Genomic DNA, 17,236 nt, shown 5'->3' with positions numbered 1-17,236 from the left:
TTCCTTTGTAGAGATTTACAACTTTTGTATTCGTCTGTTATAAATTTACACTATTTGAAGAATGAAAGACCTCACACTCACTGAAACTCGTCTGCCATTCCGCCATGTCACTGTTTATGCTGACGTGTGTTGCACAGCGCTGCCTGCCTGTTGACCTTTTTTTTTTTTCTTTGCTTGTACGTTTCTTTGCATTGTAAAATGACATTGTGCATGTGTCAGGAACTTCTGTTTGAACAAACCTGACCTGCCACCCAGATCAGCATATTTGTATTTAACATGCTTTAATTTTAATATTTCATTTGGCCTGTGAAAAAATTTTTCTTTCCAGTTTGGCCTGGGGGCAAAAACTGTTGGCCATCCCTGAGTTAGATTGTCATGTAGAATTTATCAAATATTCAATTTAAATGCTAAATTTTGTATTAAAACAAATTACTCCAATTACTTATTAGTACCAAAAGAATGTCAGTTAATTGTAGAATAAAATACTTATTCTGTATAGTAGTGAGTTTATGCATTGGTATTTTCTGTCATAATTATATTTATAAATAACATAAGCATTGAACATTAGGAGTGGTATTTGTATAAGAACTTGTTACATTTGCATTACATTTGAAAACAAGGTTGTTGAGTGTTTGATTGTTCCATCCAAAGGCAAAAGGTTCCATCTCCAAAGACATCGAAAATCAAGTTTCACACTTGTTGTCATGCCTAATTAGTATCCTTTATCAATATTTTCCAATATTCTTCACGAAAAATATTCTGTAATTATTACAGAATGCTTTTTATACTATGTATTGGATAGTATCGATAAAGGTTAGTAATTGGGCATGATGACGTGTGACTTGATTTTCAATGTTTTTGGAAATAGAACCTTTTTACCTTTGAGTAGTAATTGTTTTGACCACTCTGTTGCCTTAAGTGAATTGCATTTCCTAAATTTACTTTACTTGATCAAACTGTATTCCTTTTAATAAACTTCAACTTCAAAATTTGATTTTAAAAATAAATATACATCAGTTCTATCAATTTAATAATCATATCCAGGGGTAATAAAAACTATTAAATATATCTTGATATAAGACAGAGTGGACATTATACCATAATTTTGTTTTCATTATTTGAAATATCCTTTGCAAATGTTATTAAGCAGTCTGTGGATTGCTTTAAGTATTTCATTGTTAGAAAATTGAAATCTCATTGTCATCTCAGTTGTCATGTTTAATAAAATAATGTGTTAGGCTACTTTGTTTTGTTCCATTATAAGCAAAGGACCACTACAATTGGCTACTGTTATAAGCTTCTTTTTTAACACAAGCTTAGAATAGAAGACTATAAAATTAAAAGTATAAGCAGTAAACAGTATAAAATGCTTTGTTTTAATGTTATAACAGGAAATGTCAATGCAAAAATTTGTTGATATGCATACATTTTAAAGAAGTTTGCAGAATTTATATCTTATGGGAAATAAATATTTTTTAATATAAGCTAAATAACTTAGTAAATTCTATTGATTGCAACTAAATATCATTTTCTTATGAGGGTTTTTCATCCAACAGATAAAATGGAATTACAAGGTATGAAGTTTAAATGTACTGACAGGTTTTGATTATTTGAAATGATCATTTTAATTATTATTATTTTTATAGATTTTAAGTTTAAAAGAAATCTAATTTTTAATTTCTATTAAGCTAATGCCTTAGATAATTTTTCATAATAATATTCAAATATTCTAAAGAATAGGAATAGAAAAGGAGAGAATGAATTCTGTCTTCATATAAGATAGTCCCTGAGATACTGCTATATACCAGTTTGTTGTGAATTAAATAACATAAAACAAACATTAAATATTGTTGATAAACAGTTCATACAGAAGATAGAACATGTAAATGAATTGAAAGTTGGTGTGCATGTGCAGTATGCATCTAATCGTGGAGCATTGTGCCTTGTGATTTTATGGGATGTCTTGTTTTGAATGTGATTTATTTCATAATGGTTGTAAGATTACTTATCCTTCTCAAAAATTATAAAATTAATTTTTGAGAAGGATAAGTAGCAGCTTTTTTTCCTCTGCTGAATTCAGTTATTGGAATATCCCAACAGTGTAAGAAACATGATCTAAATATTAGTTAGGCCAAAATTAGCAACATAAGTGCTATGAAATCGCAATATATCAAATAAAAGTTGTTCCATGATGTCGAGTTTCAAAGACAACACTAGCTCTCTAGAGCAGTGTTCTGCAACCGGTGTGTTGCGGCACGCTGGTGTTGTCACATGGTGAAAGGTGTGATGTGAACTTTTACATATTCTGTTAATTTCAAGTTTTATTCATATATTTTTATCACAGTTGTTGTTTTTTATGCTTGTATTTCATTGTCTGCCATAGCACTGATGAAATAAGATGATGTTTCTTTATTCTTTATTACAAACCACGCATTTTTATGTATTCTAAGAAATTATATGTAAAATAAATTTGCTCACAGGTGTTGATGTCTGTTTAATAATAAGCCTCTTTGGGGAGACGGAAGGATTCATGATTGCCATACAGGATCAGGTCATAAATACTAAAAACTACAGAAAACACATACTCAAAGATGCAACACTCACAAATGACACATGCAGAAAATGTCACATCATGCCAGAAACTATACAACACATCACCTCTGGTTGCAAGCTCTTGGCACAGACAGATTATTTACACAGACATAACCAAGTAGCAAATATAATACACCAAGAGCTTGCAAAGAAACACAAATTAGTAGACATCCATGAACCATACTACAAATACATTCCACAGACAGTATTGGAAAACAACACGCACAAAATGTACTACGACAGAGCCATAATCACAGATAAAACAATTTACCACAACAGACCAGACATCACACTCATTGACAAACACAATAAAATCACATACATTATAGACATATCCATTCCAAACACTCACAATATACAAAACGCATGCACTGAAAAAATTAGCAAGTACACAGAACTCGCCCAGGAAATAAGGCATCTGTGGAGGATGGATAGGGTGCTTATTGTACCTGTTGTTCTCTCCTCTACAGGTGTCATACCACACACACTACACAAAAGCCTAGGCACATTAGAATTGAATAGAAAACACATATATCACTCTACAGAAGGCCACTATATTGAATACATGTCATATTGTGAGAAAATTCCTGAATACAGACACACACACTGATACACTTTTTTAATTTCTGTTTTGGTTACTATGCCTTGACTTTGGTCCGGCATAGTACACAGCCACCGGTGTTAACAGAGTATATCTAACTTAACCCAACATAATAATAATAATAAACTGGTACAAAAAGTTTACATCACTGCACCAGGAACTAGCTAAAAACCTAACACACATCATCATCAATCCACAAGACATGCCAAATTTTCTTACTCAGGGCATCACCTACATGAAACCTAAAAACAACAATACCACAGACCCCACACAATACAGACCAATTACATGTCTTCCAACACTGTACAAATTATTGACATCCTGTATCGCAAACAAAATATACAAACATGTTGAAGAACATGACATTCTTACGGAACAACAAAAAAGTTGTCGTAGAAATCACAGGGGATGCAAAGAACAGTTACTCATAGATTCAGTCATTCTACAGCAAGCACACAAACAACACAGAAACATACACGTGGCATATATAGACTACAGAAAAGCATTCGACAGTGTTCCACACAGTTGGCTGCTACATATTCTACACATGTACAAAATACATCCATCACTCATTGCATTCTTTCAAAACACTATGCAGCACTGGAGAACAACACTACATCTCAGGGTTAGTAACACTTCCATACAAACAAACCAAATTTTTATTAGACGAGGAATTTTTCAAGGAGATTCCTTGAGTCCTCTCTGGTTCTGCTTATCCCTGAACCCATTATCCAACATGTTAAACAACATGCAATATGGTCACAATATCAGTCATGAAAAAACAACACAGTTTACACTGTCACATCTCATGTACATGGATGACATAAAACTTTATGCATCCACACAAAAACAACTTCATCAACTCTTACAAATCACACATTCATACACCAAGGACATACAAATGGAATTTGGCCTAGATAAATGCAAAACACTTCACATAGAAAAAGGAATCCTGAAGAAAGAAGATTTTGCACTTGGAAATGGAGACGTTATTGAATCCATGGAAGAGGGCGAGTTCTACAAGTATTTAGGATTCCAACAGGCCAAACTAACAGAACATACACAAATAAAGCAAAGATTAATTAAAGAATACCAAAGTAGGTTAAATGCTATTCTCAGAACACAGTTAAATGCAAAACATACAGTTAAAGCAATAAACACACATGTCATTCCACTACTTACATATTCTTTTGGAGTTATACATTGGACTCACACAGATCTTGAGCAACTCCAAAGGAAAACAAGAACAGCACTTACTAAGCATAAACATCATCATCCTAAATCCGCCACAGAAAGATTAACCCTTCCACGTAAAGATGGCAGACGTGGCCTGATTGACATAGTTAACCTTCACTACAAACAAATACAGTCACTGCGAGAGATTTTCTACAAAAAAAAAAAACAAGAAACATCACAATTACCTAAAGCAGTAACTCTAGCAGACTCAAATAACACACCATTAAACTTACACTCACATCATATGGACACAACACAACATATAAAAAGCATACACACCATTAAGCAATCGTGGGCTCGAAAGGCACTCCATGGCAGGCATCCTTATGATCTGGCCCAGGATTTTGTTGACAAAACTGCGTCAAACAGCTGGTTAGCTCGGGGATGCCTCTTTGGGGAGACGGAAGGATTCATGATCGCCATACAGGATCAGGTCATAAATACTAAAAACTACAGAAAACACATACTCAAAGATGCAACACTCACAAATGACACATGGCAACACTCACAAATGACACAGACATCCACGAACCATACTACAAATACATTCCACAGACAGTATTGGAAAACAACACGCACAAAATGTACGACGACAGAGCCATAATCACAGATAAAACAATTTATCACAACAGACCAGACATCACATTCATTGACAAACACAATAAAATCACATACATTATAGACATATCCATTCCAAACACTCACAATATACAAAACGCATGCACTGAAAAAATTAGCAAGTACACAGAACTCGCCCAGGAAATAAGGCATCTGTGGAGGATGGATAGGGTGCTTATTGTACCTGTTGTTCTCTCCTCTACAGGTGTCATACCACACACACTACACAAAAGCCTGGGCACATTACAATTGAATAGAAATACATACATCACACTACAGAAGGCTACTATATTGAATACATGTCATATTGTGAGAAAATTCCTGAATACAGACACACACACTGATACATTTCTTTAATTTCTGTTTTGGTTACTATGCCTTGACTTTGGTCCGGCATAGTACACAGCCACTGGTGTTAACCGAGTATATCTCACTTAACCCTACATAATAATAATAATAGGTTAGTGGCATTATGTAATTTTATTAATAGTATCATATCATATATGTTTTTGAGAGGAATAACATTTTGGTGTGCCGCAAGTAGAAAAAGTTGCGGAACCTGCTCTAGAGGACCATGCAGTGTCTAGTTATTACAAAAAAAAAATTTTGTTTTGCAATAAAAATTAAAATGCAATAAAAAAATTCTTTCAAATATTCATATTCTCAAATAAATTTGAGGTAAATTTTCATGACTTAAGAAATTACATAAACACCATTCATGGGAATGATTTTATAATTAAAAGAAAATTTGGAATGAATTTTCATATTCTATATGTCACGCAATATAATTATAATTAGTGACGCAACGAATATTTAATCACTATTCGGCCAAATACTGAATACCTATAGACAGGAGTAAGAAATAACAAAAACACAGTAAATTAATCATTTTGGTATTTAGATTTAATGTTATTGGGTTAGTGTTGTTTGTTTATATTTATTTATAACTTATAACCTGCACAAAATAAAAAACAAAATAATATTAGTCACATGTATTCATAATTTATAATTACAAAGATCAGCACACGTACCACCTATTTGTTTGAGAATCATCACATATCTGAGGGTCTGACCCTGCCTATCCTTCTATTTAAGTGCTCGCCTTTGCTCTTCCCTTTCTCTTTCCTCTATCGCTCTATATGTGCGCGCACGATACTTTCGATTTGTCACTTTTCCATCATAGATTTCCCATTTTACAAATACGTGACTCATAGCCTGGTGATAACGGAGAAGAGAGACAGATAGGACGTCTGTATAAGTCACAGTTATGATTTCACAGATTCGAGACAGCTTGGTAGCCTGAACGGTCTCAGGCTTTCGCCCGTACACGCTAAGTGACTTTCATTACAAGCATTTAGCTTTCCAAAGTCTATGATGAACAATTATTTGGCATTGATGGCCGCAAATTTTGTGCCAATAAGCTGCCTCGATTTGTTCGATTATGTTATCAACTCAATTTCATATTTATTTTCACATTTTCACTTTGCGGTCCTTCTCTGTTCTTTTTCCGTTATTTACACATGTAGGTCATTTCATTGTTATCCACATTATTGTATGTGATAAATGATGATATCTATATCATCATTTATCACATACTGCCATGACACTCTTGTCTATCTACTACAACTGTCAAGATTTAATGTGATTGGCAAAGTGTAGTGACAGCGGGCCAATAGAGAGCAGGGTCCTTGCCATAATGTGGTTTGTGCGCCAATTTTCATACGTGCATTAATCAAGCCGAATAGTTTGGCCTAATATTCAGTATTTGGCCACGTTCCTGGCCAAATATACTGTTCGTTGCAACACTAATTATAATTTTTAAGTTCAGATTTTGATAAATGTGCTTTTATTTTGTGTTCTTTTGATTTTTATCAAGTTGTTTTTGAGTAATGACAGAAAAATCAGTACTTTTAGATAGGTCTTAGCCATTTTATTTTATTTTTTTTTTTGTAAGTTAGATTTTATATTTTACTAGTGGGTGGGCCCGGCGTTGCTCGGGCAAAATTAACGATAGTGAAGATTAAGATTATTACATTATAGTCAACCTTACCCATTTTCACAGAATGCAAGAATTGGGTTTCCCTGTTTCCAGACTAATTAGAGAATTTTTAGATGGGTCTAAAAATATGTTCGATTTCCCGCAAAAATGAAAAAACTGCATCTGCGTCTTGCACGTCGCTTTCTCTTAACAATTCCATTGTTACATAACACTTGCATTGTTGATGGAAGTGTTAAGCCTTATTCCTATCCTTCTCCCCCGTGGGGAGGAATTTCGAAAAATCTCTTCTCAGTGTGCGTTTTTGTGACATACCCTAACTGTGTACCAAATTTCAACTTTCAACTCCTAACCGTTTTGGCTCTGCACTGATTTTTATTATTATTATTATTATCAACTCGTCTCGATTATATATATATATAGATATGATCCAAAAAGTATATACTAAAAAGAATTTAAAATTATTTTTCTGCAATTGAGAGGAGAATAAAAGCATTAAAAATGTAGATTAAATTTTTTGTGTATACCATTAAACCAATGGATGTGAAGACAGTGTTGAAACAGTGTTATCTTTCTCAATAACTAGAATTTCTTGCTTGGTTGACATTGTGATTTGTTTCTACCATTTCTTGCAAGCATTTGAGTAAATTGAAACTACTTATTATTGTCACTTTTGTAATTCTCTTTAGGAAAATCTCTGATCTCATCATGATTATGCATCCTTTTGTTCTGGAAAATTTCGTTTGACTAGGTTTATCCTTTTCAAACACAAGTAATGTTCAATTTTTTTTTTTTTTTTTATATTGCATTATGACTTATGTCAAGATACACAAATCTTTGCCTCACTGCTTCCCACAAGTATGTTGGAAAATAATAAAATTCATATAGGAAATATATCATCCACCATTCTGTAATCTGATATATATGATAGTATTGCACATACTTCATATAATGTAATACCTTATGCTGGTATTTTTGAAAAAAAAAATTTTAATTATGGCTCACTAAACCTTTCTTTTTTTATATTGAGATTTTGTATATAAAACATTTAGAATAATCAATGATTAATTATAGGATTGTATTTTATTTAATAATAATTAATCTTCCAGAGGAAAGTTGTTAGTATTGAATCATTTCTATATATCATTTATACACACATTATTTTAAAATGCAAGTTTTTGTAAATTCATCATTGTCATGCTTCATTTCACTGCTCATTTGCAGTGTAATAAATAAATAAATTAATTAAATCTTGTTTTTAATATCTTAAATTTTCTTTTCAGGTTTAATTAAAGACGACAATCCATACCAAAGATTCGATACTTAAAAAGGGACCATTTATTAAAAATATACAGAGCATTTTAGGCAAAATTCTAGACAATCTTTCCATAATTATAATCCATCCATAAAATAAATAAATAAATAAAAATTTTGTGAATATTAAATTGATCTTTATTTCAAATATTACAAGAAAACATGTATATAAAAAAATTTTTTTTTTGATTTATATTCAGATTTTCTGTGCTCTTATTCCAGATTATTATATAAAAAGTGATGATAATATATGGAAAAATAAAAATTATATTTTATCAAAGATGTATGCCATCAGTTTCTATACAAATTCTAATGTAATAGAACTGAAATAATTTTGATATTGTATGTAGATTGTTAAAAAAAATTCTGCAGAATATAATACGGGTAGGAATACTTTTGTAATTCATTTTTTCCTGTTTTTTGTAAATGAATTAAAAAATTAAAATTAAGTTATTGTTATTTTATTAAGTAAAGATTTCATAAAATAAATATTAAAAGCAAAACAATAGGAGAAAAATCAGATTTTAACTAGAAATTATTCTTTCCAAATTAGTTTTAAAAACATAAATTACACTCCCGTTAAGACGAATTTCCTTAACTCGAATTTTATTTTTGTCTCGATTTTCCACGCATTCTGTTCCTATAAGTAGAAGACAGTGGAATCCGCTTAAGAGATGCTGCATCATGCTGAAATAAGATTGTTAATTAAGTGTTCGATTTTTTTTCATGTCTTTTGTAATTTAGGGGCTGTTCATAAATGACATCCACAATGGGAGAGAGGGAGGGGGGTTATATCAAGTCTGGCAATGGGGAGGAGTTGAGCTTCAGTGGACGTCTGTTTTATTCATTTAATTTTATACTGTACAGATTATTCATTTAATTATATTTATTTCAAAAGTTCTTGTATGTTTTGTTTTTACTTTATCCATATAATGATAAAGGTTTTAAGGGGAGTTGAGTTTTATTGGACGTCCGAAGAGGAGAGGGAGTTACGGAAACTTGGACAGTGAGAGAAATGCGGACGTAATTTATGGACAACCCCTTATAATACACTCGGAAACGTTGTGGACTTGACTGTAGATTGAATCGTGTCAAATTTGATCCTCCGATTTTTTTTTTTTTTTTTGTTTTTTTTTGTTTTTTACAAATCACGTTTTGAGGCTCCTGAACCCCAAAAAGTAAAGAAAAAAATATCTGCAAAAAATTCCGTGGTGAAAAACTGTATACATACATACGTATGTGTGTATATGCACTGCTGGCCATTAAAATTGCAACACCAAGAAGGAAAGCAAATAAAAATAAAAAAAAATTTATTGTACGTAACCAGTATGTCATGAAGACAAAATGATTAAATTTGCAAGCAGTTTGGGGGTTTACAGGGGTACAAAATTACTAGAAATAGTTGCCACCCCTGGCAGCTAAAATGGCCCTTATCCGGTTAGGCATGGAGTCGAACTGGGCTTGGATGACAGAAATGTGCAACTCATTCCATGCTGCTTCAAGTCTATGCCACACTTCATGAACCGTATTAGATTGGCCCGTCACCCCTCTCCAGCTCTCAGCAACCGATGACCAGATGTTTTCAATTGGTGAGAGATCTGGAGACCGTGCAGGCCAGGGCAACAATCGAATACCCTCTGTATCGAGGAAGGTCAGAACATGATGTGCAACATGTGGTCTTGCATTATCTTGTTGGAAGATGGCGTTTCGCAGGCCTCGAAGATAGGGCACAACCACTGGACATAAAATGTCAGAAATGTACCGATCTCCATTCAAATTACCTTCGATTCGAACTAGAGATTGCTTGTCCTGTACCCAATGGCTGCCCATACCATCACACCAGGTGCAGGGCCACACATACACATCACACCACGTGTACCCTATGTCGATATCGAATGCAAGCAGGCGACGAGCGGTCTCCTCGGAGCCTCCAGACACGTATACGACCATCAGAATACTGCACGCAGAACCGGGACTCGCCTGAAAAGACGACATTGTGCCACTCTTGTATCCAGCTTTGTCGTTGGGCACACCAGAGTCGCCGTCTCTCTCTATGCTGCATTGTCAAGGGAAGCCGAAGTAATGGTCGCCGTGCTGACAGTCCATGCTGCTGCAAACGTCGTCGCACCATACGAACGGATACTGGGCGTGCTGCAAACAAGCCCATTTCCTGACTAATGTGATGTGATTGTACGGTTTTGCACGGCTAACCTCACAATATGCCTGTCCTCTCAGGCGTTAGTCATGGGAGAGCGTTGAGATCCTGCATGCCATCCAGTAAGACCCTCAGCAACCCATCGATTCCATATTCGCATGACAGTGGTTGGATTTCGAACAGTGCGAGTAGCGATATCACGGAACGATAATCCATACACTCGATAGGCAATGATTCTGCCTCTATCGAATTCCGACACTTGCTGATAAGCATTTCTTCTTCTTATTCGAGGCATAACACGATATTCTGATGAAACCCCGACCTTACAAAGCGATTTCTGAATGAGAAATCCACTGCACAACTTTTCTTTTATGCAGTGCTTCAGATTTCGTTTGTCCTTCTTGCGTTGTCTAAATGTGCTGAAATACTAATCATTTGCATATCCCAACCTCTTCCTCCTTTCATATGATTTTGACGTTCGTACGATCATTCCTTCCTGGTGTTGCAATTTTAATGGCCAGCAGTGTATATAATGTGTTGGTGTCTATTTCGCTTAATATCTCAGGATGGGGTGAAGGTAAAGAAATCAAATTTAGCATGGTAGCTTGTATATAAAGGGCATTGGATGCTATTAAATTTTTGTTATAAAAGGTCAAGGAGATGGAGAGATAGAGGGTGGTCACTTGATATATCTCGCGCGAGGTCAGACTTAATGAAAATTTTACTTGTTAGGATTTATAGTGTTTTATAAAACTCCCCTACTCTCAAAATTAAGTCTTTACGTATTTTTAATTATTATAAAATAGCAAAAGTTTTTATAACAAAATCTCGTAACAGATGGCGCCACACACAACTTTCATTATTTATTTTGAATACTAACACAAACGTTATTTTTAAAATAAAATCTCATAAAAGTTTGGAAAGTTATGCAACTCGTTGCTAGATATTTTCAAATATAAAGTGGATAGAATATATTAATGTTATTTTAATGTTAAATTCAATGAGTAACTTCCAGATATTTCTCCTCTTTAAGAATAAACTTTTTTCGGATTTAATTTTTAATTTAATATGTAAACCCAATTTTTATTCAAAATATAAAGTTCAATAATATTTTCCAGCAATTTATTTTAATTAATATAGTTTGTGTTACGGCTTGCATTACCAGTAATCATGTAGCAATCATAGATAAATATCTCATAATATTGGTAATTTCATAATATTTACCGTAAATTCGGTAAGAGTTTTTTAAAGCCAAACACACGTATGCATGTTCACGTACAGTACATTTATATTACTTATTGTCCCGACATTTCATCAAATATACATATTCGCAATATATTTTAAAACTGATTTTGCCATCTCCAGGGGGAAGGTTATAATGTTTCACAAACTGAGGCAATAGACAAGCCTCCGAACAAAGATCGACTCCGCCGTGTGGAAGGGACAAATGGTGCTTTTGTAGTCTGAAATAAATTCTGCGTCTATTTTAACATATAAATCTTTATTCGAGATTTTGATATTAATTAAAATATATATTCAACTGTTTATATAAAAACATAGCAAAGTATATTGTTAATGAATTTTTAAAATATTTATTCCGATGAAATCAAAAAAGAAATTCTGCATCAATTTCGAATATGATTATTGCGTAATTCTATTCGGAAAAATTACAGCCTGATTTAAATATAATCATAAGGAACTGCAGCCAAGCATTAATCGGATTCGATAATTCTTCACTCTTCTCTTGATTCTTCCCGTTTTCTTAAATTCCATCGTAGAATTTTCTTCTTGGTCGTTTTCTATCCTCTTTTACGGTCTCCTGTTTCGAATGTGCCAATTCATTCTTCTCTTTAAATTTGTCTTCCTCGGCTATTTTTATATACAGTCGAGTCCGCATAAGTCGACACCCCAAGGGGAAGTGGAAATGTGTCGAGTTATCCGATATGACGACTAAAGCGAAGTTGAAAAAAAAACCACAAAACTGCAATTAATAAAATACAGTAGTGCGTTATACAGTAGTATAGGCTTACTATACATTGTGTCCTCCATTTACAATTACTCTGTAGATAAAAAACTGAAAAATTCGTTGTGTTGTTTGTTTTGAGCACTTAACTGTCTCGACTTTCTTTCTCAACGATCACGAACGCCTTGAAAACATCATCTTCGCATTGTTGGCAAGTAACGTCTAAGGATTCTTAATGCCTCTGGCATGAGAAAATGCAAAATTGGATTCTGGTGTGACGTTGATGTAGATTGTATATTTTCTTTTTGTTTATCTGTTATTATTTTATACATAAAAATACATAAAACGTTAAGGCATTTTTATTAATATATATATTAAGAAATCAATTATTAATAAATAAATCAACTCCCCCCTCCTAATGAGTTTGCACCACATGTGCAGAGTGAATTCATTTTTTCAGGAGGGGGTGACTATTTATCGGAGTGTGGGACGACGAAAGTATGTCGGCTTATCCAGTGGTGACGAGTTAAACGATGTCGAGTAAACCGGAGTTTTTTAACATTAATGCCTATGTAAGTTGGCCGGGACCACAGAAACTGACTACTTAACCGATGGTGTCGACTTATGCGGACTCGACTTGCTTTTTCTTCTTCCTTTAAACAATTCCACTTTTCTCCTACTCGATTGGCTATTTCTGAAGTTTTACATTCAGAATTTTTCTTTTTCATCCGCGTGAATCTCTTTGTAATAATAAAGGAGAGAGGGGAAACATTTCTTTCCGAAGATGAACCTTGGACGTTTTAAATATTCTGACGGGCTGACCGTGGAAGCTGGAAGAGTTCGCCTCTTACTCCAATATCTGTCTGTATCGGTGTTTGATTTATTTTCCCTTCTCTAGCGTTTCCCATTTATGTCCAATGATTTTTGCCGCTTCAGTTGTTTTTATTCCTCTTTCCGTTTGAGTTTAGAAAGATTTTCGAGGTAAAAATAAATAAAGGTCTGTTCGGAAATTTGATTTGATTTGTTTTCTGATGTGTTTTAGCAATTTGGTAGAAATCCTGATCAGACGGGACCTGCAATTTCAGTTCCGATTTTGATGGGAACGATGTTGTCTTCCAGATTTTGTTTTCTTCTTAGCAGCTCTATACATTTTCTGTCCCGTGGATTTTTATTTCCATTTGCTTTCTCTGGTTTCATATTTCCGATCTTCCTTAAGATTTAAAATTAAATCGAAATTCTATTTACGAAAACAAAGAAACAAACTCGATTCTTTGTAGACAATTATCACGCGTGTATTATTGAGAATGATTGTGACGTTTTAGCAAATATCAACTTATTCTATATTTGAAATATATTTATGTTAGCCCATACAAATTTTATATTTTAGTATTTATTTTCCAAAATATTAATTTTAAAATATTCAATCACAGATGCAGTCTTTGGTGCATCTGTGATTGTGAAATAACACAATACTTACAAAGATAAATATTTCATGTATAACGCTAATGAATAATATTTATATAGAAATACATAAATAAAAAATTGGAAAATTAAACTTCATAACCATTTTACTCGTTATTAGCATTTACATTTTTTTTTTCTTTTTTTTTTTTATAAAACTCATCCCTACCCGTAAAATTAAGCTTTTTGCCATATTATAATAGTTAAAAATATAAAAAGTTTTTAAATAAAATATGATAATAAATGACACAACCTAATGTTGCCGGGAAAGTTAAGCAACGCGTTGTCGGATTTTTTTTAAAATTTATTAAGCCGAATCCATGATATGCATGGAAAAAGGCCCTCTTAGTGTCATAGGACAGAAAGAGTAAAAAAAAAAAAAAAAAAATGGGATAGATAATTTTATTCAATGTAACGGTTTCCTCCTCCTCTCTCTTCAACCTCCTAATAAAATTTATTATGTGCGATTTTTACGATATTAACCAAACAAATAATTTTACATCATAAATCATCGTCTACACCAGGGATGGGCAACCGACGGCCCCCGGGCCGCATACAGCCCGCATTAATATTTTTTGCGGCCCGCGTCGCATAAAATGTGAATAAATATATCAATTTCCCAGCTTAAGGAAGTACGCAGCAAAAATTCAAACGTTACTTCTACAACTCATGTATGTGAATAGTTTTTCCGCGATGAATTTAATAAAAATTAAAACAAGAAACCGGCTAACAGACACATCGAAACTAAGTTTAAAACTAGCAGTGACGAATATTTCCGACATATTACGTTTACATCAGTTCCAGAAGCTAAATTAAGTATACCTACGCTAATTTATAATTATATATGAATAAATAATTGTGATTTACCGGCATTTTTTTTCTCTTTTCTCTTGTATGCGGCCCGCGTCAGTTCAGAAGTTTTAAAATGCGGTCCTTACATAGAAAAAGGTTGCCCATCCCTGCTCTATACAAATCTATCAATAGATTTTAAATCTGTAATTTAGATTTTATTTTAAAGAATCTTTTACAAAATATCTCGTTATTTGAAAAAAATAAATTAGGCCTATGTTACGGGTACATTTGTTTTGAAATATATTTAATATTACTTTTCTTTTCATAATTGAAAATTATTCGCGAAAGTTAGAAAATTTATATTTGTTGTTTGGTATTGTGTGATTTAAAATATTTTTAAGAAAACTCTAAAAAGTATAATTTTGCTTTTTTTCAATAAAACTTTTATTTTCAGAGGGAATATAAGCTTCGCTATTTCAGATATCTTTAATCCCCTCGGCCATCAATTATTGTGGCAAAGAAAGCAGAAAGTTGCTGGATTCATTTAAGAGGAGGCATGGAACAGAGGCCCTCTAAGTGCCCAGAGGGCACGGAGAATTAAAAATAAGTGCAATACTTCAATGTATTTCCAAGGCTTTTATTCTGGAGCTTATTTTTAACAGCGCCTTTATTCTTCCGTATTTTTAATCGAGTAAATACGGTTTAAAAAGAAAGAAAAAGCTTATACTTTACGATTATTCGAAAAAAGTAGACAACTATGATCCTTACAACATAACTAAATTTCTATCTGACTGAGTTGTAATGGTTAATGGCGTAAGATTTGAGCATTTTCCGATTATATTTGAAGTTTGGAGGGGTGAACCATTCATTCACGCCTCTATTTAATGCAGTGGTTCTCAACCTGTCTGACTCCGCGGAACACCATTCGTATACTTCTTATTACACGGAGCATTAGCATCAACACATTCAAAAACTGATAAGCAATTCCATGTTCTCAGGAAACAATGAAGCAATAAACTAATAAACTTTAATATATTGAATAAAATAGAAACACGGAATTATCTACGAATATGGCAATGGGAATAAATTTGGATAAAAACTTTAAAATCTTTTCTTTCGTGGAACACTCGAGGTAGGTTTGCGGAATTAATGAATCCCCTGGCTACCAAAGATCTGAAAGCAGTTCAAACGTCTCTCCATCCGGCCTGATTATACGTTATAAGTATTACGGTTTTGTAATTTTGATATATCCAATGCAGAACCATGTACAAAAGTTTAAAAAATATAGAATTTGATAAAGAAGTTGTAGAAAGTTCACTAGGACTATATAAGAAGCTAAATTGAGCTAAAGATTAAGTTGGAAAAAGTTCAATGATGCATCAGCTTTTAAGTAGGAACCAGCATTCTTTTCGTAAATATTTAACAAAATGACAATTACAGAACACATATTAATTAAACTGAAAATTTGTGAAATCCTTCGTTGCAGGCTTTAAAAGTTATGCCAAAATTCATTCAAAATATTCAATCTTCTATGGAAGTTAATTTTAAATTACGCCTTTTAAGGATTTTGTTACGATTTCTTTTATCTTCGAAATCTATACGGCAAGGCAACGCGTGGGCAATCTGTCTAGGGAAATTTTTCTGGGAAGACTTCTTTGGTAAACTGGCCGCTACTCAAATGTTAGGCCGCGACTCCACTAGCCGTAAAAGGGCCGTAAAACCCCTCGCCGTAAAAGCTTTTAATCACGTGACCAATTTGCGTTTGCGCTCGGATTGCGGTGAAGCTTTTTACGGCGACAGTACTATTAAGGTGTATACGTGATATATCGATATAAAGACAATAATTATATTCTACGAGTTTTCTCTATACTATAATTACAAATATAGTAAAAGTAATATCTTTACTTTCATATATTGACTTTTATTATTATATTATTAAGATAATATACAGCACTTATAAGCTTAGCTTTTTTATTATATACTCCTCTAAATTGAAGGATTTTCCTTTGGCCGTTCATATCGCGTGTTTTAGGCATCCATTATTATAATCGGGATACCTCTTGTCGTAGATACATGAATACTTTCGGATGTCTTCGATCAATCTTTCCAGATCTTCTAGAGTAGCCACGAGAGAACATACACAAAAGCTCGTTTTCCGCCATTTTCGCACCGTGTCACGATGACCTAGATTTCACTGACTTCTGATTGGTGGATGGTACCGGTTTACGGTCGTATTCGCTTCGAAAGTTGAACACTGCTCAACTCGCTTTTACGTTGGTTTTACGACCTGCTCAGGCGTAAAATATCTTGGTCACGTGATTAAAAGCTTTTACGGCGAGGGGTTTTACGGCCCTTTTACGGCTAGTGGAATCGCGGCCTAACTGCTGGGCCGTCCAAATCTATGGATTCGTTCAGTTTCACAAAAACACGTCGGTGATGATAAAGTCAGAATGTTTTGTGGCAGACTTTATTTGGTGCATTCGCGATAAATAATTTGTCGAATAATGA

General features: G+C 33.5%; 1 protein-coding gene across 2 annotated transcripts in view; it reads left to right on the top strand.

Moving 5' to 3' along the window:
• LOC136988167 (pituitary tumor-transforming gene 1 protein-interacting protein-like) overlaps positions 1–8,806 on the top strand; it is a 42,760-nt gene extending 33,954 nt beyond the window's left edge. For both annotated transcript variants that reach the window (XM_067285996.1, XM_067285997.1), the window contains one exon: positions 8,327–8,806. In XM_067285996.1, coding sequence (XP_067142097.1) covers positions 8,327–8,370 — 44 coding nt within the window. In that variant the 3' untranslated portion in view covers positions 8,371–8,806. The remainder of the gene's footprint in view (positions 1–8,326) is intronic.
• The last annotated feature ends 8,430 nt before the right edge of the window (positions 8,807–17,236 follow it).

Source organism: Centruroides vittatus, unplaced genomic scaffold (assembly GCF_030686945.1).
Source record: "Centruroides vittatus isolate TY-2023 unplaced genomic scaffold, ASM3068694v2 scaffold_324, whole genome shotgun sequence".
In the NCBI taxonomy this organism is placed as follows: domain Eukaryota; kingdom Metazoa; phylum Arthropoda; class Arachnida; order Scorpiones; family Buthidae; genus Centruroides; species Centruroides vittatus.
Note: the sequence above shows the minus strand (reverse complement) of the source record. Positions and strands in the feature narration are given on the sequence as shown.